The sequence below is a fragment of the Mycetomoellerius zeteki genome, unplaced genomic scaffold (genome assembly GCF_001594055.1).
Source record: "Mycetomoellerius zeteki isolate Tzet28-1 unplaced genomic scaffold, Tzet1.0 scaffold4, whole genome shotgun sequence".
In the NCBI taxonomy this organism is placed as follows: domain Eukaryota; kingdom Metazoa; phylum Arthropoda; class Insecta; order Hymenoptera; family Formicidae; genus Mycetomoellerius; species Mycetomoellerius zeteki.
Window position 1 is genome coordinate 219,815 of NW_017257391.1, and position 27,226 is coordinate 247,040.

Below are 27,226 nucleotides of genomic sequence, written 5' to 3' on the forward strand. Positions count from 1 at the left end.
CTCCTTCCCGCAACCCAAATTCACGCAAGTCTTCCTGTAAAAGCAAAGAACGCGAGAATTGCATCACGTTGATGCGTTGACAAAAGCTCTCAAAATTAAATGATCTCTATTTAGTGTTTATCTTACTACACTCCTTTAATTTCTTTACACATTTTAATTAATGAAAATTTATTAGATTTTCTCATGCTTTTATTTTATTTGAAAATCGATTTTAATTTTCTTTTTTTTCTTATGTTTATTTTTTCTTTTATATCTTAATAAAATAAACAATGTATTTATCAAATATATCTCAAGCTTGATTATTCAAACTCGCAATTAAAAAAATATCCCCTTCATTAAATTTTAAAAAATTTGTATATGTTGGAGAAATTAAAATTCATTCTTAAAGTATATTTATTTCTAAATATTTTTATCATAAGCTATATTTAATTATTTGATCGAGTCGATTCTGAAAATTGTATGTTATTTTTTAATGTAATAAATTAACGAACAAATATATATTTAAAACTCGCAAAAAAGAATATTCTCTTAATGATTTAGCATTTTCTCTCCGAAACATTCACGAACTACAACATACAGATCCTTCTCTTTTCTTTGAATGAACAATCTCGGAACGCTTAATGACTTCAGAATAATTTGACAGATATTCGAAAGTTTTTCGTTTGAGTATTTTCAAGTGGCAGTCGTCTTCCTTTCATTTAACAACGCGTCATTACTTTAAATAGACTAAACACTACTTGCCAGTATTAACGCGATCCTTGAGTATGGTCAAGATCTCTAAAACGACAGCGATTATGATTAACTGCCGTGTAATCGTAGCTCGCATCCGACTAACTTCACTTGGCAATAATCGCTTTCTTTATTGCGCAAAGATTGCAACGACTAGCGTAATGTTTCGACGCGCTTCGGTTTCCTGTAAACCGATTAGAGCAATGTCAGTGCGCTGAGTTTCACGTTTATTGCGAAATAGTTGCGAATCTTCAATTACGTAAGTTACTTAGGAAATAATTACATAAAAACAGTGATTATAATATTATATAAAATACGGATAGAATTTTATCGTTTTACGAATAGAAATTTACTCTAAAAAATTCTGTAAGCCTTTCTCTCAATAACCGTTATCGAGTTGTAAGTACATCCTATTAAAGCATTTTCTGCATAAAATTCTGAAGAAGAAAGTTTTATTGTGTACTTGTAGTTCTGAAGCTGAGTTCGTCGAAGTTCCTCGATCCTCAATATTGAGTTGCTCTGCAATTATGCTCTTCGCAAAATTTTCAAAGGAGAACGAATCCACGATTTGCGTCAGAATCTGTAACTGGGAGGGGAAGTGCACGATTGCTAATATACTCTGTACACTTTAAATTGGCGTGTTAACAGCAAAATTATAATGCTCTCTTGAGTCTCATGCTGCAAAGCCCGTCGTAGCTCCATGCATATCAACGCGTTTCGAGAGGAAAAGAGAAAGAGGGACAAGGAGAGAAAGAGCGAAATAGTCTCCGTCGCTCCCTCTCATGGTTGCTGCCCACGGACGTTACACCGCAATTACTCGACGGTGTATTGATCCGGCGGTTCGCAGTCCCACGGTTCGCAGAATCCCTCGTTGGAGCAACCCCCCCCCTCTCTCTCTCTCTCCCCCTCTCTCTCTTTCTCTCCATTGCTCTGCAGCAAAACACCCTTTCATTTGAGAAAGAGAAAAAGGGGTAAACGAGACGAGCACGGAGAAAAGAGAAGTCAGAGACGAGAATGCGTAAGTTCCCTCGGGCGAATATCCATAAAATAACGTCGGAGTTATTTAGCGTCCCAGCAAAGAAACGGTCTTCAAGGTCCTTTGTCGCAAGAAATATTTAATCTCTATGTGAATCGCGTGATACAGCTTAACAATAACATTTTTTTACAAGAAGATTTATGAATCGCTTTTCAACGACACGAATTTATAACTTGTAAACACGTGTACATACATATTAATGTATTAACTCGGTCTTTCTATAATACGTGCAAAATGTATTGCGTGTGAAATGACGCTCATGGATCACATTGGAAATAACAACAGTCTATAATTTTCAATCCGCAAGAAGTAAACTTTTTGCACAATAAACATTTATATTTGTATTAACATAAATTTAATGTTAAATGTGACTATTCTTTCAATGCGAAAACTATGTTCGACGTCCGCATGAAATAAGAATCAGCACTAACAATTCCAAATATGTTTGAGGACGATTACGCGAATTTATCGACCAGCAAGAAAGATAGGATTTATAGACAGTTCGATTCATTCCTGGAAATGTCGATTTACGATGAAGTTTTAAAGTAGAGAACGCTGTGAGCATTGAAAGCGAATTTTCGTCGTAATCGGTCGTGCGTGTACACGCGAGAGTGCGAGTCGCGATCCAAGTCGTGCAAAGTTACGACAACGGGTCGTTTTATTTTGACGAGAGAGGCACGCACGCCCGCACGCACATGTCGCAACGGCCATAAAAAGAGCAAGGAAACGTTCGAGGAGATGCGCGGTTGCAGGGCCGCAGGCCCTCCGCGAGGTTGCTCGAGTGTGAGTATTACGGGACTGAAGCAATTACCGAGGACTTTCCTTTTGCGCTTCGACTCTCATCTTTTTTTCACATATTCCGTATTATCGTCGAGAGGAAAGAGGAGGAGTAAGAGGAGGGCAATCCTTGAGTCCGCCAACACGAAGATCAAGTCAACTACCATGGCTTTTTAGTCGCACTCGTGCATGCACACAGATGCGAGACGGATAAGGAGGACGAAGTGGACACGAAAAGGAAGAGAAGGAGGAAGAGGAGGCTACAATCGGGATTTAATGAAACCAGTTGAGGTCCGTCAAACCGGTTCTGCGAGTTCTCTCCGTTCGCCATATCGTCCTCTCTCCTTTTTCATACGGAGAATTGGCAAGAGAAGGTAGAGCAGAGAGGTCTGTCGACCTCCGTCTGTCTTTATCCCTCGTCATCCTTCCCTTTCCTCTAACCGTGATGCATATCTGAAGCAGAGATCGTCGGCACTGACTTGCATTCGTTCGTGCTTATGTGTGTATGACCGATCGAGTCAATGCGTGTACGCTGGTGTTGTGTACAAGATCCCCACTGAGAGTACACCCACAAAGACTGAGTATTGTGGTACGAGGAAGAGAGGTGCGGGGTTTGTATCCGCCCCTATTTGATAGTTCTGTCGTGATATAGACTCGCTAGGGAATCTAACTTCTCTTCCTCTCTGTTTTCTTCCTATTCTCTCACTGTCCACCGTCTCACAATGTCGACTGACTCTGTGTTACTTCTCGGTATAGTTTGCGCCCAGAAGGAATAGCCAGAGAAAGACAAAGATGAGATGGCATATAGACGAGAGGAAGGAAGCGAATCACTCTTCTCGCGGTCGTTCACGTAGACCTTCGCATATGGTGGTGGACGGATGACGGTGGAGTATATAGTCGTGGATTGCGTCTTAAGAGCGCACCGTCGTCTCTCCTGACCCACTCCACGATCAACTCCTTTTCGTTCTTTTACTCTCGCATTCCTCCTTCCTTCCCTTTTCCCTTCTTTCCTTCCTTCCTTCTATATGCGTTTCTTCCTCTCTGTTATTTATTCCACGAGATATTCACACAGGAGTTTATATACAAAACCTGACGAGTCAGCTTTATTTAAATGTATTACGCGAAGTACCTGTCGACAGACGTCGACGGAAAGATCAAGTTCTATGTGTGCTTCTACTAGACGTAGGAACATTCTTTTAACATATATTTACATACGTACGTTTATGTATAAAAATATTGCGCATAGAAAAATGCTGTTGTTTTATTGTCTAATAAGTAAATATGTTGTAAAAAAAAGTGCTTTTGCAAGAGCACTGCATTTAGAATTCTTTCAAATTCTAAATTCCTGTACGAATTTTAGCAGAACGACTGAAGAATGCTCGAAAAACAAATGCTGAGGTATAAAGTAACAATTAATTTAAAATATGTTGTAATGTTGAACACATTGAAACGTACTTTAACTCGTTTGGTGAAGTCAACTAATCACGAATTTCTGATGAAAGGAGAAAAACGTTTCCGAGGATCGAGACGAAGTAATTCGACCACGATACAAAATACATAGTACAGACGAATGATTGTGCTTTTTCAGAAGTCGTAAAGTAAGGTCAAAAAACTAAGAGATCTCTTGAATGACGCACGGAGAAGCTTCCGTCGAGCAAAAGTAGTTTAAAAATTACCGCATGTCGCCGCCATATGGCGACTTCCCTTCGACACGAGAATGACCATGTTGCTGGACGACTTCGTTTGATGTCTCCGTCACTCTGCCTCAGTATTTTTCAATCAGCGGAACAATAATGTTTCTCGAGTATTCTTTAGTGCATTTTAAAATTCGTACAGGAGTTGCATTTTGAATTTAAAAGACAACAGTCTTTTTTTATTAGGTACATATGTATATGTTTATAGTTTTTTTCATGGTATATATTCTCCGAGTAAAAATGTTCTTTCAAAGTCTGAACAATTATATATAGTTTAATGAAAGCGTCATTAGAAAAGGCAGGAAAACACTGTTCTACCTCTTGAATTCTTTACACTTTCTGCCCTCATCTATTCTCTTTTCCTTTACCCGTTGATATAAAGTCAACCGTGGTTGTCGGTGGGTAGTAGAGACACGTACATACGTGGCTAGCATACCGTTTAGTTTCGAAGAGAAGCATGACTCGCTTACCGAGTTTAGGTATCCGCTACGCGTCATCAGCCCACCTAGATGAAAGCGCAGTGACTCATCTCGCTGCTCTTCGCACAAACTAGCCATAGGTCGCAGAGAGGTCAATCGCCGCTCATCCACTTCCGAGATGCGCCGAGTTCTCGAGTGCTTTTGACGGAGGCAGAGGGAGCACGATGATGATGATTACATGATGTGGTCCGAATTCCATTCATGTATAGAGGAATTACATAGTAGGAATTTAAATGGTACTATTGCAATCAGACAAATAACGATTGAGCGATTGACTGTTTTAAAGAATGCTCGAAAGTTTTAATATATAATATATTTTAATATATAAACGAAGAAGAACATATATTGTATGATTATAAAGAATTCAAGTCATTAATATAAGTTTTTAGTATACACGGAAAAAATGATTTTGTTAAAGTATCTAAAAATTTATGTAAATACTTAATTTTGTCGAAATTTATGTAAATAAATTTTGTCGAATCATCTAAAATCTAAATAATTATGTACGAAACTCAAGCATGATGAGCAATGTTGCAAAAAAGAAAGTTGACATTCTAGCAATCAATTTAAGTGTCTTACATAATTATTTTAGTAGTCCAACAAAGTTAATTTCTGTATCTAGCTAAGTTTTAGATACACAGAGAAAAAGATTTCTTTGGATTTAATAAATTTTATTGTATCCAAATAAATTTGGAATGGTCCAAACAAACCATGTTTGAATCAATAAGTACGATTGTTTGAATTTGAAAGAATGTATATCTTTGTCTTAAATACATTATTTGTTTGAACAGATAATGTTTATCTTCGGCATTCGCGTGATCAAATTGTACTGCACAAGCATAATTAATACAGCATATAATGCTGTTCGTTTAATCCTGTTGTTATATAAACGCCATTGTTTTCGTAATTTTGGCCAAAAAAATATAATGATTGTTTTAAGAAGGCAATTATTTGTATGGACCTCTATCATAACCTCTATCAACATATTTTGCCATTTTTGAACAAATAATTTGTTTTATTGTTTGTATTCATTGTAACCAAAATAATATATTATTCGATTGAAAGATATTACTTCAAATAATAATGTTATTTCTCTGAAACAATAGAGGTTCCTCGAATGAAACAACAAAATTTTTATTCAAACAAATAATATTTCGTACAAGCATATGTTGTTTCAATAAAACAAATTTGAGTCAAATAAATAGGAATATTAAATCCAAAGAAATCTTTTTGTCTGTGTATTAAAGCAGAAACTTCCTTTCCATGTACCAATCATTTTATTTTAATTACTGTATTATCTGTTGATTGACGGACGTCACTGCTACAAGAGTTCGTAGTATCGAAGTATCGATTTGTTTTGGTAATTATAATAAGTAATTCAGAATCCAGTACGAAAACGTAACAAGCTAGACATTGTAAACATCACAATCTCTGATGCAAAATGTACGAATGTCCCGGAGACAAGGGCGGGTTAGTGCGAGGAGCCGCGATAACTATCTAATGACCCGTCGAAGATATATTAGCTTCGAGAAGTTAATCTGGCGCGAGCCTGGGTGAATTCCGGCCGAAAGACGCACGACGTGAGCACTTGCTCGTCGAATACTGAGAAGTCTTTGAGGCTAACGACTGACTGCGCTCTTGGTCGGCTTAGTTCCAGAAAAAAACAAGGGAGACTTTTCGGCGTCGAGAAACGTCAAGCGACAGTCTTCCTCTTTTCTCCACTCAGCTATCCCTCCTCATCGCTCTATATCATTCTCCTCCTCCCATCTTCTCGCGACAGGAACTGTCTTGTCCAGGAATAACGACTCCCGCGGACCCCCCGAAGCCATTGGCTCGCGTTAAACTCACGGAGCGGCCTCAAGGGAGGTCAATTGGTCGTGACGTCATCGGCGCAACGCAATAAAATGTAATGGACGACTTAAGCGGAACACGTGAGCAGATCGTGACCTGAAGCGGCAGACACGCCGTTTAGAATTGCCCCCTGTCTTGTCTCCTCTTCTCCGTTGCACCCGCTTCGTCATTCGCGTAATATTGCCTCTTTAAGATCCGTCTCGTCTTCGACGAGCGCGTTTTCCTTATTCACTGTAAGAGACTCTTTGACTTCGTCTCTCGATAGGCGAGGGGAGACGTTCCTATTGACGACGATAACGATGACGACGACGACGATTGTTCGCGTATACTCCATAGTTCACCAAAATTAACCGAAGACTCGAAGCGATGAAGTCTTTCAAGGTCTTCAGCTTCTCGAAGAGGCGTAGCGCCGTAACCTCGCCAGTTCTCACGCTTTATCGAAAATGGTATTCTGCTAGTAAAGATAAGGCACGAGTTGTGCGTATATATAGTTTTCCGATGGTCTGCGATCGGTGTATCTGACGAGAGTTCTTCCAGATGTAGTTATAAGTGATACATGATTTCCAGATGACGGTAAAATGGACCTTTCTGGGAAACGGTTCGAAAATAATTGATATTTATTATTTGCGCTACTTAAATGAAAATTAGTGTGTTGTTTAACGTGAAAACTATAATATTTTAATGCTTAAATTACAAGATATAATTAAACCTTTAATGTTAATATCATTGACATAGAAACACGAAATCAAAGTGTGGTGAATTATGGCAAATAGAGTCATTGTAAGAACGACTGATTAATAGATGGCGAGAAATTCAATCAAACTATAGATTTATCCAGCACGAGGCAGGAGAACCGGTTTGTAATTCTTACAACATACAAACCATAAACGAAGTTTGAAAAGGAATAACTGTTTGCTTATTCACGTTCGCTTGTTCCATTAAATGTTTTATCTGCGACTAGATAGAAACCGGTATTGGACATGTATACACGCATAATCAATGCGCATAATATTCAAAGTATCACGCAAACTATGTATAATTTCGAAACAACAGTAGATATATTTAAATTAACGTAAATTGATAATAATAAAAGAGCTGTTTTTCAGGTATCAAGGTTGGGAATAGTTTCTTTAATATCTGCTACAATTTTATTAATGTTATTTTTAATGTTATGTATATTATTGAATTAATATATTTATTCTCTCATTTAAATTATACTTTTTAATTTTGGTCTTTATAATTTGATAATAAATTTGATCTGTAGTATTCTTACGTTTTCAATTTTATGAAAGTTTTAATATAGATATTCGCTACGAATATATGTATACAATAATTATTAATTTAATATGGTACTGATTATATGTTGATAAAAATTTTTATATCTAATATATCTATTAATAGGTATTACTACATATATATATATATTAATAATACTGGAGTATTACGGAATTAGTTCAAACTTTTTTGTCAGTTCTTGGTCAGATTGATATAGATTTCAGCAGCTCACTTTTCAGAAAATACGTAAGATTCTTCTTCTAAGAAGAAGATAAATCGAGGGTTTCTTATAAATTATTCCAAACTACCGGTAGCTATTTCAGCGGTTGTGGGTCATGCGCAGGTACACAAACCACAACCTGCTCATCCAATTCGACCGTTCATGGTGGCTCATTCAACGTTTACGGTTTGTCATAAACCCGAAAGCCCATCATGACCGGCTGGGCGTTCACAATACCTTCTCTATTACCCGGGCTTTTGGGAACCAACGACAAAGTACGCTCTAACGATCCAAGTAAATCGACGGGCGGTTCGAGTAGAAACGAAGCCTGTCGTTGTTACGTCGGACACTGACCTGTTAATCATCCGTGTCATTAAAACGCATATCGTTTCCTCAGATCGAACGCTACACCGCCAATTGCGTCGCCGGTCACGACAGTAAGCGTTTTAAATCGCGTCGTATCGCGTTCCGCAAGCGCGATCCCGACCGTGTGGGTAAGGATTCCGCAATCATTGTTGCGTGACTGACGGTGAAATTACACGTACTGTTAGATTTTCAAGGTCTCGACACTCGGAGCGCGCCGCATTGTGCACGAGACAGGCGTATCTATAATGGACGCTCGTGTGAATTTCATTTATTGCCGCATTTATTTTTGCTACACGCGTGGGTGCTCTTTATAAACTGGTTTAAATATAAAGGTGTTGGTGACTATTCGTGTGAATATATAAATTATTAGAGAAAATTTGCATCCGTGTAAATAAGCGCGCGGATCTTTGCATATCGATTTACAAATAACAATAAACAGCCTTCTTTTTTTTATCATCTTTTTTATCTTTTAGTTGTAAATACCGCTTGTAATACATACATCTAGCAGAATAGAGTTAATTGCAAGTAAAATGTGTGCAAAAGCAAGCAAAATCTTAATAAGTAATCAATTTTCAAACTTTTTCCTTAATTTATGACCTCGTTATTTTATATTCATTGATATGAAAATAACAGAATGAGATAGAGAAACAATATTTTTATCTGTCTTGTTAATTTAACATCGATTCTTTTATTTTTTTAAAGTTAAGTGACGATTAGAAAGAGTATTTTCCAAAATATGTATTTTACAAAGTCAAGATTTCTAAAGCCTCAAAAGCCTTGAACTACCCTGTAAGAACTCGGAAATTGGAACGGTCCATTCAGAATTCGTTGCGATTATGGGGATTAATGGCACGGTGCTTTCGTTTGCCTCTTTCGCATTGCGAATTATCACGCGGAGGGATGAAAAGGGAGAGCCGCGTTTCCCATTGCTCCTGAATTATTTATTAGTCGTAGCCGAGCCCGCAGCCTGGATCGTAACGATTGAATGGTCAGTGACCGGATGTGTGACGCGCGGCCACGGGACAAGATGGTCGGCGACGATAATTACTCGCGTGTTTACGACCGATAAAGCTCGAATATATCGTGCCTCCCAACGCGCGAACGCCGGCTTCGTGTGTACACGCCCGCCCGCGCATTCAATCACGTATGTGATGTATGTATTACTATGTGTGCATTACTTGCGTGTACAAAGTGTCACGAGCACAGCTCCGCCAATTAAGCGTAGCGCCGAGGGATATCCGGCATAATCCGACGGTTCATTTGACACGATGTTATTGGCATTGATATTTCCGCGTAACTTCCGTTAGAACTGTCTCGAAAGTAAAGCCAATCGATCGAGATGGCCCGCGTAAAGTCAAAGACAGGGAGATTATAAATTATCGCTTAAAGAAAACGACGAAATTTCATTGAATTTTTTATTGTACGAAATGAAAAGCTCATATTATTATTTATGTTCATAATTCTGTAATGAATATGAAAAAGAAAGGAAAATATGAATCATTAAAAACAGAATTTTATTATACACAAGCGTTTTATTATCTTGGTACATTTTTTAATGTTCTTTTTATAGAATTTCAAAACTGGAAATGTATTGCATACATAATTGATACAAAATTGTTCACAGATTTTATGATATATACTGTTATAAACTTCTTCCTTTTCAAACGAGAAAAATAAGATTTAAATGTATATTCGTGCCACATATGTAGCGCACATGTTGTCTCTTCATCAGTGTTGACACTGTTATATTAGGTTAAATCATTTAAAGCGAAACAACCGTATTTAGTATTAAATGCAGCAGCAAGTGCAGCACGTGACAGGTGCAAAATGTTCTCGATCGTTCTCATCCTATCAAGGATACCGTAAAAGTTCTCATCGCATATCATGGCCACGTCGTTTCTGAGGAACTCGGGCGATTTCTCGGAGCTTTTATCGCGCGTAAAAGGCGAGCGTGAATAGACGAAGGCTAGAGTAGAGAAAGGAAGACGTAAACGCGCGTGTCAGGGTGTGACGGGGATAAGGAATCGAGGCCTTGGCTCGCCGTCGCAACGTCGTAAAGATACAATAGGAGTTTGCAGCTGCGAAGCCTTCTCCTGGGTCCAGGCCACCGTGAATGTTGGTGGGCGTCCCCCTCATTCTAACGGCCTCCATTTCCCTCCTTCGCAGACTCTTTCTCTTCTTCGTTTTCTCTGTGTTTCTTTCTTTCTTGTTTCTTCTCTTTCTTTTAAGGCCTGATACGTGGAAACTCGTGAAGGGGAGCGAGGAAAAAATAATAAAAACGGAGCGGGTAGAAGACCCGGCCCGTATGGTCGACACGTGACGAATTTACAGTCGATCCTTATAGATCGTATCCTCAGTCATTTTTTCCTTTTTATCTCTTTCTCTCAACCGTTCCAGTTTTGCGTCTTGTTTCTTCGGAGCAAGAACCTCGTAGACCGTCTGCGGGAAATGTGAAGGTTTGACCCACGTGTCGACTCGTCACTGTTACCGAGATCAGGTTTAAAAAGAGAGAAGAGAGAAAGAGCGAGAAATTGAGAGAGAAAGATAGTAGAAAGCTACTCTGAGCGTTAATTAAAGCGTCGCTCTCATGGGAGCAGAACTTGCCTGACCTCGCCTGGCGTTAACAGCAATCGTGAATTATGTCACTCTTCTCTATCGTGACGGCCCAATACGGTAGCGATCTCACCGGTGTAGATTTCTCATTCTCCTATGATTTACATTGCAAAACACTGTGTCATTACGTAACGCAGGCACGAATAACGCGATCCACGATCTCTTCACGCGATCGGAATTTATAACGCTTTACGTATAGATTCTGACGTAATCTTCCATGGCGAGTATTAAGTTTCATGAATGCGTCAATAGTATTTATTTTCTCATTTACAGTTCAACGTGCGCACAATTAAATACACTTTTTATGTTTTTAAAAACATATGCATATACCTACATGAATCTTTTCTATATTGAATCATATATTTATCTAATTAGCTTTGAGTTTTTTTCGTTTCCCCTTAAAATAACCATATCTTTTATTCGCGTAAGTTTAATTTTTCCACATCAAAAATATTCAACTATAGTTTCCGAGGAGCTTTTTGTAAAACTGAAAATTTTAACGAATCAACTCTCGAGCAAATAAAAATAAAATCTCATTTTTGGAATTAGGTTCAAGCGAATTTTAATTTGTCACAAGATTGCAAATAGAAGCAATTATCGAAATAAATAATGTTAAAAGTTGGAATTATTACGTTCAAAATATATCGAAGAAAACTTATAACACAGATTGTCTGTATAAATCCGTAGATGATAGGAATTATACTTTAATGCAAGGAATCATTTAAAGTGAAGATCACGCGGAAGCGCAGATCGGTCGTTCAATCGCTCTCGATCTTTCCGACTCGTCCGATTCCAGGCGACAGTATCTTTTAGCCACGCGGACGATCGATCATGCGAGACGAGACGCGATATATCGATGCCATCAAGAGCACTTACACAATCGACGCACAGAGAACGTGCATTTCTATTACTTCCTTCGTTCTCTAAATCGGTCGCAATCAATCTCGATTTATCACTCTATTACTGTCACGCGCGTTATCTGTCAAAGCACATAAATGAACTCGGTTCAGCGACGCGACGATTAAATTCCAAGTTAAATGCGTTACATTCGATCTATCTTGCTGTTTGCTATTGCCAAAGTTGATTAAGTTAATGAAAAGAAGTTAATGAAAAGTTTGCTCGATTATAACACGCCAATAATACGCCAATAATACGCTAATCTTTGTATAAATTAGGAAAATTATTTTCTTATCCGAAACGTTTGCTGAAGTGATTATCTATATTTCAGTCCGATAACAGCGTCGAAAAATAACTGGATTTGTTTGCTTCAGTTTGATTTGGTTCAGTAACGTTTTAAAGAGAATACGCGCCCCTTTAATTCGAGCGGGCAGAAATATTTTGTTGCTCTTCGAGATAAATTGTCGATCAAGTGCAAATTAATTCTATTAATCGTAGCGCGCTGTTTACTGCGCTATACTGCATATATTAACCTTCAGCGTTGACTGTCATGATGATTACGTGCTTTACGGAAAATATCAGTTGTAAATGCCTACTTGCTTATTAATAGAAACTGTTGACACGTTCACCGCACCACGACGCACAGTGTTTTAATAAATGATGAATATGGATATGTGAATACTGTCATGTAGGTTGAGCGATAAAGAAGCGACGTTGCTCGGTTTTCTTGTGATCATAAAGTGTCCCAAGGTCGCGTTATAACAGCTGCGATCGTGTCTCTTATATAAGCGAGTTTTTAATAAGAATGCAAAATAATTCAAAGCCAAATCGCCGTGAATTTATTTTTAAGTTTAGAAAAATTTATTGTAAAATTTATTGTGAAAGTTTCAGTTGCGTTTTATCCTCGTAGATTATAATAATTATAATTTTTATGCGATTTTTTTTACAAATATTCGATATATTTTTTTTACTTGCACATTATTGTGATATTTTAGTGTGTATCGTAAATATATCATTGGATATTTTATAGAAATAACATTTTGAGAATTCATTTTTAATGTGTTGCTTTCTTTCTTTAATCTTTTTCTACATACTCATTAACCGAACACAGTGGATTTTAATTTTAAACTATTTTCTTTTTATAAAAGCTGATGCCATAAATACCAAATGTTATTAAAGCATTGTTACATAAAAATAACACGTAACTACAAGTGAAAGTAATCACAGAGTAAAGTACAAGTTGTCTATTATCCCGCAAAGTACAGTAATTGTGAAGCTTCATTTCGCTATTACGATGTTCCGAGATGTCATATGTCGTGCTTAACATAGCGTGTCTAAACCGAGCGATGCCCCGTCAGCTCTATCAAACTTCCGTCAAGATCGACAGTGACTGCGAATAAATTAGGTGGGCTTGACACTGCGCGGGGTTTTGGCATGGGGTCTGGGCGTCTCAGAAGCGGAAGAATAAGACGATCGGGAGAAAGAGAGAGAGAGGAAGGCCTGGCGGTACGCCAGAACTTTTATTCTTGCCGACTCCTTCCATGTCTTTAAGCTCACCCCAGGTCCCGGATCTCTTCAACCCCGTCGCCATTTTTCTTCGTCACCACGATCTCGTGGCACGAGTTACTCTCTCACTCCCTCTCTCTTTTCTGCCGTCGCTTCTGCCACTCTGCTCCGCTTCGTTTCGCGTTCCGCGATGTTGGAAATAAGTTTATCAACAAACGCACAGCGAGATCTTCGTCCATAGCGCCGCTGTGGAGAGAGCATCGGCAGAAATAGCGGTTCCTAAAATAAGCGTCGTGGAAGACGAGACGCGTCTCTTCGAAGAGACACACGAATCTTTGCACGAACACGAACTCTTATTCGTTGGCCAACTCTTTCATTCACCCGTATCGCCTTTCGTTGTAGGTAAATCGTATAACTATTAATCTTATTTCAATGCCAGGTTATTGCCATACATTACAACTAATATAAAATAATCATGTAGGAAATATTTATCGGATTTTAAATTATTAACCATAAATGTCTAGCATCCAGATATTTCATTCTTAATAAAACATTACGAAAATATACCTATCACGACGAAATTCATTTTTAAGCAGCGAATAAAACCATAAATTTATATCGCTTAATTAACTGTAATGAGTTCTCGTTCGTATTATGTGATTCTTTTGTAAGAAATGTATTGCTCTCTGATACAGACTGCCGTGTAATTCCTTGCGTTAGTACATGCCGTAGCATTTATCTGATTTTCCCTCAAATACGCTTAATTGATCAACCTAATTATCAAAGTGCTACATCGTACATCGCTAGTGCATAAATCGCTCTTGCATTTAAAGCACCGCATTACAGGCGTTTACCAATCCGTTGCCGTATTAATTTCAATGTGATGTTTTATTGCCACACCTTTATGTCCTTCCGTTTATACGAGTATAAACGGAAATCTCCATGTTTTAAAATCAATGTTATAAAGCGAATGTCGTAACATTTTGTAATGTATTCCATTCGCGGGGTAAACGACAATTTTTACATTTACGCAGCGATCCTGTTGCATTAACATATACATAAGACCTCGTATGTATGCTGCGCATTTAGTGCTTAATGTGACTATCTAATTCTAAATCTATTATTCATGTAAAACTCGTGCGCGTTATTGCTCGAATGAGACGCTTAACATCCGGGATCTGTACTGTATAGAAAATTTGGTGAATCGTTATTGAATGTATTAAAATAAACCAACTTTAGTGAGAACGTATTACGAATAAAAGAGCAAATGAATAATGGAGTGATTCAAACTTATCGACTTAAATACTTAATTGACAGGTACTGCAGCGCGAATACACGCTTTGTTTTTATTAACTATCTCTAGCACCACAAATGTTTCTAAGTTGAATAGTGCACGGTATTTTAGGTTTCCTGTGATTTATCTAACATTAAAGCAAATTGAAAGTTAAATAAATAGCATGTTGATATTTGTATTTAATTTGCGAATGTGAAAAGTATGTACATTATACATAATAACAATTTCTCGAAATTATTAATCATAATCTGACTCAATTTCCATACAGCACACTTTTCTCTCTTTTTCTTTCTCTCTCGAACTTTTGTATGTAACGTAAAGTTTCAAGAGAAGTAATAGAGCGAGCGGATGGCAGTGACTGATACTCACGTTGAAACTAATGGCGCGTGCAGAATGCGGATTCAGCATGACGCGGTCGATAGTAGACGTATGAGGGAATGGGTGGTAAGAGTTGGAGGTAGGAAGGTGATGTTTTGTTAACCACAGGGAGACAGAAGGAGAGGGAACGAGAGAGAGAGAGAGAGAGAGAGAGAGAGAGAGAGAGAGAGAGAAAGAGTTTGAAGGGCTACCTGCTTGCCCGCTTGTCTGCATGAAGCGTTGATTTTGACAAAGGGTTTAAATGCCTGGCGAGACCGCCCAAGCATATCTAATTCTCCGCACCCCTGCAACTCCGGAGCAAGCCGACGATATCTCAAACTAGGGATGCACCGTTGCCCCTCGTGACAAAGAGCGCTGGCGTAGGAGTTGTTTTTCACGACCTAACCTCTTTTGAAGGGTCATGCGCTTTTAAAGCTCTCCGCTTTCCGCGCTGCCAAGCGAGATGCAAGGTCATGAAAACAATTTCCGATCGTGATGATTGGAGATTGTCTTGCAAAAAATTAATCGATGTGTGGATTGATGCAATGAAAAAAAATATAGTCAATTTTAATAAATATTTAGTTGGCAGTATTGAACTAAATATTTGTTAAAATTGACTGATATTTTTTTTCAGTGTGCGATTTGTTAATGATGACGAATATTTAAGATGTAAAATGTCATATTGAATCATAAAATAACATGTCAGAATATCTTGAAAGAAATTAAACGTAAAATTATTTGTTTAATTTTATTTTTATCATTTTGTCTTACAGCTCTCTTAGTTCGGTTTTACCAATATAAAATTAACTTTAATCTCTGTTCAGTTTATTCTTTATCTTTTTCTAATTCTTGGAGTTAGAAAAAGATAAATAGTAAGTTTAATTCAAATTAAATTACATTGGTAGAACCATTTAATGACGTTACTTATAAATCTTTTGGTTTTCTATCAGTGAACTTGTAGTAGCGTACTCGTTTTATTTTATCATACTTATTTCAGAGGACAAAAGCAATTTGTCATGCTCTGTACACACGACGATAAGAATTTACATGCAAATAAACCGCACGTATAAGTCTTACATAATGCAACGCGCTATGGGATAACAAGCCTCCAATAACTAATATTATACTTCACATTTACTACGAATACTGGAGTGTTTTCTTGTTACATATAAATATCTAATCTGTCACAAGAACACGCAAACAGTATCATTCATCTCATATAATACAGTCTCGCAATGTTTTTACGAAGCGATAATTACATGTTAATAACCTGGTTATCGCATCCTCTGAGAATTATAAGATAACATGATATTTCTTGCCGCTCTCTACCGTTATCATACTTAAACATGAAATGCGGATCCATTACGTAAATATTTGTATTACGAAAAAAAGAATAAAAAGTGGACTTTTGACCGAGAGATGAAAGGACCGTATAAATAAAAATTCAGCCCTGGGCTGAATAAAATCCCCCGACCCATATTTTTTCAAGTACTTTTCACTTCAATAAGAATCTCGTATCAGCCACGGAATCTTTGACCTTTTTCAATATTAATATTAGGATATTCACAAACTTTTTGGAAGCATCCTTTTACTTTTCATTGAAATTTTTTGTTATCAAGGTTATCCCACTTTCCATCATTCACCATAGTGAATCATTAAAAACATTTCCTTAGAAAAGGAAATTTTTTCAAGAAAATAATATTTTTAATAAATAGCTTGCTAACTAAGGACGCTTTTACAAAGACATCGATTATCTAATCATGGAGAAAACGTATTCAGAAAATTGTTCTTAATTTTTTGCGCAACGCATTCTTTTCCATGTCATTCATATGAATTATTACTATTATCTTTTGTAGTTTATTATGAGACTCGTACTTTGGTCTCAGTGGTAGCTACGTAATACTTACCAACAATGAAAAGCCATTTTCTTGTCATGTATCGATAGAGACATCCGATAATCACGTCTCGGTCCGAAAGTGACGGCTGTATGAATGACGTCACGCGTTATGAGTAACGACAGTGCGAAACAAAGTACAGGATCGCCGTTCAATTACGCGCGACGTAATGCATGCGTGCAACGGTAGAACGACAAACCGCAGATCGCTAGGAGACGGGATGCACGGATGTCGGCTCGTCCCAACGATGCGCCTCGTATCCGTATATATATCTCCGTATACACACGTACAAGTAGGTATGTGTGTGGCGTGCACGAACTACACATATCGGATAAACACACCCCACGCCGGAGGCATCGCTATTGCCCGTTGTGGAGAGGTCCTCCCCCTCCGGGTAATAACAGTAAATCCCGAGTAATAAATCCCTCCGCCGCGCCGTGTCTTCCTTCCCTACCTCCCTTTATCCTTCTATCTGCTCGTGCAGTGGGTGTACATGCCTGTGCGTATGGATGCTTGTGCGTGGCCTCCTCCCCTTCACCTGTTCATCCCTCTCTATTCGTTTTCCCAACCAGTTTCTCCTTCACGCGAGCGTGCACGTACGCACACGCGCGAAGAGAAGGGCATGCAATTTCTATCCGCTCGCTTCTCTTCGGGATGGGATATACGTGTATGACGTGCATTGTTGTAAATTGCTCCCATGCTACGGCCATGTACCTACCGGGTTAATCGAAGACCCCCTTGAACTCCCTTGAACTCGCACTAACGCGACGGAAACCGGAAACCCAGTTGAACGTGCAACGTACCTATTACTGCACAATTCCTCGGTTGAAATGATTCGTCGTTGTTGATCTACGTACAAAGTACGCTCTCGATCGAGGTCAGTAGACAAGATTCATAACTGCGATTGATAACGTACTGCCATATTGTCGAGTATTCAGGAACGACATACGATTGCACGAGCAGCGATTTAGTCTAATAGATTAAGAAGATTTAATGTTGAACCAATAACAATACCTTTAGTTAATACCCAGTTATTATAGCCATTATTACCGATGCTATCAGCGTTTGGATGGCGGCCAATTGAGCAGAGGATAATGGTATTACATTTGTTATCGTGATTTATACTTTAGTATCGGAATTCCAAGTAATACTTGACTTTGAAAATAATCCTTGAAGTATCATTAATTATTATGATAAGAATTTTTTTGTATCATATGTCAACTTTGAAGAAGATTTAAGTTGTTTGTAGCATCGTCTCTTTTTTTCAATTTCACACGTCAATTCATTTTTCCATTTGAATAATACGTAATAATACGTCAAAGACTGACTTACATCATTCAATGTCAAAAGTTTCTTTGTAACTTGCAATTCCGTGAAATTTGAAAAATAAATATTCTCCTGGAAGAGAGAGAGAATTAATATATTGAATTGTGCGAATATATCAAGTGAGGGTGGAAGAAGGGAGTTGCCAGGGAGGTTGCTTTATATAGCGTTCTAGGGTTACCGAGTTATGCGAATCACTGACTGTGCACATCAAAGGGATTACCTCGGTAAATCAGCTCCATAATCTCTCCGGACGGTGAACAGTCGATGTACCGGACAGCTGTAGGGATCGATCGGTTGCCCGCCACAATTATGCAGTCCGATCAAGGGTATCGAGATAACCTTCGTATACAAGCATATCGAGCGCGCGATAATCTACCGTCGTACCGTCGATAATTTTAATAATTAACGGCTGTGCGACTCGGTTGCTTGTGATGTTCTCTACATGCAATCAGTTTCCGTCGCGTGATATCATTAGACGTGTACTTACCGGCATGTCATCCAAAGATTCTGGAATGCGGATAAACAAAAAGAGAACTATGAGTGAAAAAGTTCTGAATTGATGTCGGTTTTTATAGGAGTTTGTTGCATTGTGGGGAAAACTTTAACGTTATCATCTTTTCAAAAACTTCAGGTTAAAAGACATTTCTCGTCAGTTATGTATGACTATGTGAAATCACATACAGTGCTATAAAGTACTAATTTACAATAAAATACATGGTTATATATTCCGCGTATAGTATCTACTGTATAATATCGTAATATCATGAAATTGGAGCATATACTAAAGTTGTTAACTCTAAGACCTAGTTAACGATTTGCTATCTTTTCCCGCACATTATAGTCCTATGACATAGATACAGAAAATAGGTACAGTTCATTTAAACGTATTGTAACATTAAAATTAACTGCACTCGATTCCAAGTTAGCTACAGTATCAATTTCACTTTCCAGCATGTATTTCTGTATCATACATTTACCGTTGCTCTTTCTTGTTTCAGAGAAGAACAATGCCCGTAACAATCGACGCCGACGCGTGAGCGAAGGTGCCAGTCGCGAGAAAAACGAAAAAGATTCGGCGGAATCCACACGGCAACAAGAGGATCGCGAAAATAAAGGTCCGCCGTCTAGCAAGGTAAGCAATCGTGTTGCACGGCCGGTGTTAGAAGAAGCAAACAGTGCATCGGGAAGTGCTTCGAAACTACGAAGACGTGGCGCCGCGGTAAAGAGTCCGACCACCGACCAGGGGCCGGCACAGCATCAGAGACCGGCACGAAGAAGACCGAGGCCAGGAAGTGGCCAAGAAGTCAAGACAGACGCAGAGGGAGAGTCTGTCGAGCATCATCATCGTATCGGAGCGAGAGCCGACAAGGACGAACGCCTCGGAAGGAGGAAGAACGTCTCGAGGGAGAGGATGAAGAGAGTCAGGAACGCTGCGATCCACTGACTAAGCGGCTAAGAACAAGCCCCGTCGGCAGAAAGCTCAGATCCGAGAGTAGTAAGAGCAAAAACACCGAGGAAGCTGTAGCGGATCGGGCCAGAGGATCGGTGGTGGAAGCAGAGGGAGAGGACGAGGAGGAAGACGACGACGAGGACGACGTTGAAGAGGAAGCGGGGGCGGAAAAACACGACGGGGCCGAACGAGAGGTCGGTAAACTTGAAGAGGACGAGGAGAGTCAATCCAGGGAGCGGGATAGAGAACCCGAGCCACCACCTCCGGACAAAGTCGATCCCGGAGGCGATCCGGCTTCCAAGGAGGAGCAACAACCAGATAACAAATCAGAATCAAGAAAAGACGCTCGCGCGACCGATTGGGGCGCAGATAAGGTCGGCGAAAGTAAGGAACAACTACAGCAACAGCAACAGCCACCACAGTTACTCGTGAATGGATTGCATGTCGATTCGCCGCTGGTCAGCGATAAGACGAATGCCATCCACGAGGGCAGTCCGTCGGTGCTGAAGTCGACTCGATCAAAGACAAAAGGTTTTGCGGAAGAAGCCAGAGAGGACGTAGCGGCGGCGGCGGCGGCGGCGGCAGAGGACGAGCGCGACGAAAACGTCAGTGAAGAAGAGGTGAGCTCGCAGCGATCACGACGCACAGAACTGACTACCACCGAGTTAGGCACGGAGGATAGCGTGGGTAGCGTCGGCGGCGTTAGGGCGGCCAGCGTCGAATCGGTCGTCGAACTGCTGGAGTCGAGCAGTCAGGACTCAGGCTCCGTGCTGGAGAGGCTGAGTCCGTTTAGTAGCAGCGGCGGCGGCGGCCCCGGCAGGCAGAGCAGCCTGCTCCTGGAACAGCAGCGGGAGCAGGAGCGCAATCGGCATAACGAGAGCCCGATCATCCTTGCCGAGAGACTGAACAAGCCGCCACCGCCGATCGCCGGTCACCATCATCATCCTCATATACAATCTTACCATCAGCCGCATCATCAACAACAGTTCCATCATCACCATCAACAGCATCACCAGCAGCGTTATTCCGCCAATAGTCCGGTGATCCATCACCATCACCAGCAGCAACAGCAACAGCAGCAGCAACAGCAGCAACAGCCGCCGTCGCAGCATCATCATTATCAGCTAGCGAGCAGCCCGCATCAACATCACCACCATTCCACCGCTCGCCTGACCCCGTCGAGCCTCCTCGAGGTGCAACAGCAGTCTCACACATCGAGGGGTGGCGATGAGGCCGGCCTCATGGAAGTGGAGGCCGGGGCCGGTATACCTGGAACGGGCGTACTCGTCGGTGTGCCTACGGCGGTCGGTGGTATACGGTCGTCGGGAGGTAGCAGCGGCGCCGCCGGTGTCGCTACTTACGGCGACAGCGGCTCCGACAGCGGGGTAAGCTCGCTGAAGAGCGCCAGTTCTGGCGACGAGAGGAGCGGCAGCAGGAGCTCAGCGCTTAGCGTCGAGGAGACAACATCGTCCTCGACACCGCTAGCCCCCGCCGCTGCCGCTGCCCCGGCCAGGATCTGGCACGTGCAGAGCGTGCAACACACGTCCCTATTGATGGCGCATCCGTCCCAGGGCGCGCCCAACGCCGGCGCTAGTGCCGCAGCCACGGCGCCGCCGGTCGGCTACCACAGCCCAGCTCCTCCAAGTCACCATGCTGCCGAGATACTCTGGAGGCAGTCGAGGGCCTACCCGCCGCTTTCGCACACACTCTTAGGCCCACAACCATCCAGTCCGGAGGAGCTGCTTGAAAGAGAGCGCCACGATAGAATGCTGCGGTGAGTCGTGTTTTTTGTTTCTTTTTATTGTCTTTCAATTTACAATGAAACATTTCTGCGAATCTACGTTTCTACGTTGGAAGTTTTTGAAAAATTTTCAGATTGTGAAAATCGTTATCAATGCTTTTTGTAAAATATGAGTTAAAAGAATTAATTACAAAGAATTGGCAGAGATCTTTTTCTATAAAATTGTGTTCCTTTAAATTATAAGGAATAATAAAAAAATAAGAAGTAATAAAACCGATTTCTTATAAGTAAAATGTAATATTTAATTACATCACTAAGGAAAACTGAGCTTCAGTAGTTGGAAGAGAATGTATAAAAAGGAATCAATAAGTTTTAATATCAAAAATAGTTTTGATTAGATGATAGATATATTCAACTTTACAGAAACAAATTTCTCTCAATTGATTTTAATCTGTCTACTTCAAAATAAAAATATAAAGGTATATTTATAAAAATGCTTGAGAACAGGCATCGATACATATTCGCAAATTTCTATAGATTGAAAGTAGATTCGCGTCTCGATAAACGGCGCTTTAATAGGTTTGACGTTGCATTACGTCTTCTATAATCACCTCAGTCAATTGATGGTTGCAACGCGATATGTAACGAAGATAAAAAGTTTATTTACCACGGCTACTTTTCCGCTCGACTACGTGTGCCATTAATAGCGCTGCCACATGCACGAGCGATTTTGAGTACGCGCATAATAATGCATTGAACAGCAGCATGACGATGTCATGACTACGTTATGCCAATAATCTAAATCCTAGAGTCGCTTTCCCTGTCGACATGAATTATCCACCGTAATCCGTGACGTTTATCGTATCTTTCTTTTGCTCGATCAGTTGCCTCGTCAATAACCTCGACACAGAAATGATCTGAAACGTGCCAATAACATTTCGATCCAATATCATGATTAACACGAATTGCCACGCTTCGAGAAGCGTTTTACCTTTTGTTCCGAGTTCCTCGAATATTCGCGAGAAGCAAGCGTTTTTGCCCGTACGTAATTTACTTGTTCGCGTGTCCCCGCGACAAAACGTTCAGCCGACCAGTAGATCCTCGAAGGAAACGAGACTATCGTCCGGCATCGGGGAAGTGAATGCCCGACCGTTGTGGCAGCTGCATTCGACGCTTTCTCGCTGGTTCTAGCCGTCGGACTTTCTTTGTCTGACTGCTCTCGCGTGACTACGTCAAGCGTATACTCGCCATTCTCGTTTCTCGTCGTATGCGGGGAGGGCAGACAGGCGGATGCGCCTGAAAAAAAAAAAGGAAAAAGAAAAGAGGTGGACGGGACAAGCTCGAGCGTGCGTATCCACAGCCAAGCGTTGCGCGCGCGCATGACGTGTATCTACGTGCGTTTCCGGGCGCCAGCTGCGAGCCGTTCCTCCGACTTCCGCCGGATTATCGCGATAGAGACGAGGCACGGCCTGAGTAATCGAGTCATCATTCGCGCGGCAATGCCGACAACGAGGCGGTGACCCGAAACCGTCGCTCTTCGGCTCGTATAAATATAAACCGGTAGAACATTTACTAACACCGACGCCACTGATCGGCACGTGTCGATGACCCTGCCAGCCGTGCGCGCTGTGCCTCGCTTGACCTCACCGAAGGCCGCCCGCCAAAACTTTCGGTATCGTTGATTTCTTTCTATTATATGCGTCCCCTGATTTTTTTCTGTATAACAGACGGGCTGCTTATTTTTAGGTGTAGACAGATGAAAGTGATAACACCAAAAGGATATTAACATAATTTTTTCAACGTTAAATGTGCGCGTAGCATTGAATCGCAAATTTGTATACAAGTTCTTGGAAAGTTTGTTCTCTTCCAGAATATTACGAGTACTCTTTGTACGATTATCATAATTGGCAAATCCTTCTCGCGAAGTTCCGTTTTTCAATTATTCATAGTCAAAGTTCGTCGGGTAGAAAGTTATTCTTGAAAGTATAAAACTTGCATGCACTTTCTTTATCAATAACAATGGAAACATAGTTCAAGATAAACGTGGACTCGGCCATGACTCCACGTCTGTCAATGGTCGCTATGTATCGCTTTAGCGTCGATCGAAAGAAGCGGTGTGTAAGTTCTGTAAATACGGCTAACTAAAAGTTGGAATGTTTGAAACTAACCCCGGTGAACTTTAGATTACGAATAATTTAAGTACAAAACTGTTATTGCGACAATGTAAGTCAAATGAAAGCTATTGATATCTTGGCATTTAAGAAAAGATCAGCTCGAAATATCTGGCCTTAGAACTACAGTCGTTGATTTTGACGTAGTCGATATAAAACTCGGAAGTACTGTTTTCACTTTTATAAAGAGTGAAATCAATTTCATTCATTTCAACCTAATTTCTCATTGTATCTCGTTATATTACGCATTCTTTCTTTGAATTTTTCACACTTAACGCTAATCGATATAAATAAAAATCGTCTCTCTCTTTCTTTCACGTGCTTTTTACGTGTCATTGAAGCTAATCCTCGCAACAAATCCAGCGACCTGACCCACGGGATGAGTTCAGCGAGCATCTAGGTAGGGATAATTAATAGTCCGTGAACCAAGAACATGACTGAGATATTAAAGCTCTTCTCGTAAGAGCCCAGGCGGAAAAGGGCGATGGAGGGTTTAGGTTGGCAAGCTACTAGACGACGATGATGACCTCCTACATCGTCTGCTACTGCTGCTACTCATGTTCGGGAGGGAGGGGTCAGACAGCAGAGGACGTGCGTCGACTTGACAATATATTACATCAAGTCCGTGCCAAGTCCCTCTAAATATCGTTTCCGAGTATTTTTATTATGTAGAACGTCGGCTACATTATGACGCTTTTTCGGATCACAGTATTTTATTTCGGACGATGAAAAGAAAAAGAGAAATTTACAGTCTATGCATCTCAACGTTTTGCGCTGTTTTATAACTGCAATCTGATTATTTGCTCACAGACAGACAAATCTTGTGTTTTCTTATTGTTTTCCAATTTATTTACCATTTCGTGTAAAATATTCAATCAAGTTTCTTAAAAAAAATGAATTTTTGTTCGTCGAAATCCAAATTAATGGAGAGAGAAAATAACAAGGATCGAGTGACAAAATTAAGGTTAAACTACTAGTGAAAACGAAAATTATAATTAATTACTTACAGCCATCAACAAATAGATTAATGAATTATTAAAATTGATGATATAAGTAAAATGAATTTTACGAAATATTTTTAAAATTCTATTCATATTAACTGTAGATAATACACATTAAGATCTCTGAGACTACAGCGCAACATTCTCAGTTTAGCATTTTAACGTTTCTGGACTTTTTTTCAACCCATTATGTATATCGAAGCTCTTTAATTCTTCGATTTAACCATCGATTTTTATAAATTATGAGTTTGTTCCTTTATTAATTCATCGATTGAAAAAAAATTAATTAAAATCTCTATTTTTGCTGGAGTTACGATAATAAATATGGATTTCCAGAATCCCAGTATACAGGGTGTTTCCAAATTAAATGGCAAAACTTCGGGGGTATACTTTACATAAGCAAAAAGGAGTGTGTATACCTGGGATTAAGTAACACTTCTGTTGTAATTGCTAATTTTTTCGATTATACAACAAATTATGATGCTCTCGATATAACACAGCTTGTTGATATTCCGTGAAAATTAGTCTGGCTAAAATTGAAAGCAACAGTTTGTCGGCAGACGAGTTAATCGTCTTCGCATCCTCGAGATGTTTTCAAGGTCGAAGTTGTCTGATAGTATCCGAGAGCGGGCGCTCTCAATTTTCCCTTTCTCTCTCGTCGGGGTACAAGCAAACCCACGGGGGGAATGCCGCAAAAAGAACGAAGACGCGCGGTGAGAGAGCTACCCTAATGACCATCGTGTAGCGACGAAGGTTAACTACGCGGTTCATCCTCCTGCGATCGATATCCCACGTTCTTGTACGTCTCATCTTCTCTCATTCTGAGATCCCATCGGAGCCGGTAGCACTCGATCACGAGGTATTAAAGCTTGATTGATCGATGCATCTTTTTTCTTGCTCAATCCTGGCCTGAGTCACGCGAGACCTGAAATGCGTTTCCCGAATACAAAGCTATGGTTAAGATTAATCGTGCACGAGCGAAATTATTCTCGTTCTAAGAAAGGCATCGTTCTTTGCGCCGCTATGAATTAGTTTCAACAAAAAACAGTATAAGAATTTATCAAAAAGGATTAAGGTTATTAAAAATATATCACAGAACCGATGTAATTTTAATTTTATGTTGTATATAGAACTTGTTTCAAAAATTACGCTGAAATGTCATAAAAACAGAAATCGTGTCATGTATATAAATCGCATCATTATGATAACGAACACGAATGAGGAAGAAAAAAAAGAAAAATTCATAATATTCTTAACGGCTCGCTGCAAAATATTTTACCAGGTGAAGTAGTAAATGTATAACTGATTATACATCGTTAGATAGTAACGTTGCAAGCTAACATCGTTCATTAACGAAGCAAGCATTAGAACGTGTTATATCAAAGCTTCACTTCGCGAAAGCCGAGGCGAAAGCCATCGACAAATTAAGAGCAAATTTACCTGAGATATCGATGAGAGATGTTGTTGCGGAATTAACCGGGAGAAGTAATCGCTCGTTACGTGTAACGAACAGGTGAAATTGGAAACTTGATAAAGCGGCGATGCGGATCGTCGGCAATCGGTTATCCGCACGAGAGGAGGACCATCCCAGAACGCAACGTTGCATTTGCCGATATCACGCGAGCCTTTTTACGCGTCGACTCGAAACTTCCTGGAATTTCCTGCGGCAGAACATGTCGCAGAGACACGCGTATGCGCGTTCCAATGCTTTTTCGCGCACGTGGCGTGATCACGAAACAATGGTTCCGGTGGTTTGCCCCTTAGGCGTAAATAAGATCGGCTCTTTCGTGTCGAAGTTACATCGAAGATGTAACTAACGACTATTATTCAAGTAAATCATGTAATTAGCGTACCGGTTCAAATAATGGGAGTATTTTACACGAAAGAAAATTACGCGGTAATTTAAATGATTTAGATAAGAAAGAAATATTATCCTCATTTAAATAGTATTAACTAGTCTTTTTTGCTTTACCTGTAAAATATCTTGAACTGCGTATACTCAAATATTCGATCCCTGTTCGACGCAAGGGATATTACGTTTTTTTTTTACCAATACAAGCAAAAACAGATGGTCGGATAGTTCATTTGCAATTTTGCCCTTTTTCTCCGAGAAAGCGATCCTAACGTGTAAACGTACATTATCCTGTTCTAAATATGTTCTATTATGGGCTCTCTCTCTCTCTCTCTCTCTCTCTCTCTCTCTCTCTCTCTCTCTCTTTTCTCTTCTCTCGTGTAATGACCGCGATTTAACGCTTATGCAAGCCCGACCTCTCCGAGAGAGGTAATCAGCTGGCCGCCGAGTGCGGCAACAGAAACTGGCATTTGGGCACAAGGTCACGCTCAGCTTCTTTTTTATCTCTCCCCACCTGGCTCTCCACCTCTCGCCCCCTTGATCCTACCTCTCCTTCTGCTCTTTAACCTTCTCCGTCCGTAGCCTCGTCCGAGACCGTTTGTTAACCGGTATGAGCGAGGAGGAGAAAAGGACGAGACGAACAGGAATGCATGTAGCAGGAAGCTGTAAAAATATATGTCGGGTGTTCGGCAACTC

The 27,226-nt window shown here is 40.2% G+C and overlaps 2 protein-coding genes across 2 annotated transcripts in view; one reads left to right on the plus strand and one right to left on the minus strand.

Annotated features, from left to right (window-relative positions):
- Positions 1-27,226, plus strand: part of Kdm3 (Lysine demethylase 3) — a 329,663-nt gene that overhangs the window by 180,896 nt on the left and 121,541 nt on the right. The window contains 2 exon segments of the mRNA XM_018453630.1: positions 19,314-19,697; positions 19,700-21,539. Coding sequence (XP_018309132.1) covers positions 19,314-19,697; positions 19,700-21,539 — 2,224 coding nt within the window.
- Positions 22,067-23,193, minus strand: LOC108726209 (uncharacterized). Its single transcript, XM_018453650.1, has 2 exons — positions 22,498-23,193; positions 22,067-22,423 (listed from the first exon to the last, which is right to left on the minus strand). Exons 1-2 carry the CDS (start codon positions 22,885-22,887, stop codon positions 22,340-22,342), a joined length of 474 nt encoding a protein of 157 aa, XP_018309152.1. The 5' UTR covers positions 22,888-23,193; the 3' UTR covers positions 22,067-22,339.

Coding starts and splice junctions, on each gene's coding strand:
- LOC108726209 (XM_018453650.1), bottom strand. CDS start 22,887: ATGCGCGCGCGCAACGCTTGGCTGTGGATACGCACGCTCGAGCTTGTC. Junction 22,424..22,497: donor CGAGGAACTCGGAACAAAAG/GTAAAACGCTTC, acceptor GGCACGTTTCAG/ATCATTTCTGTGTCGAGGTT.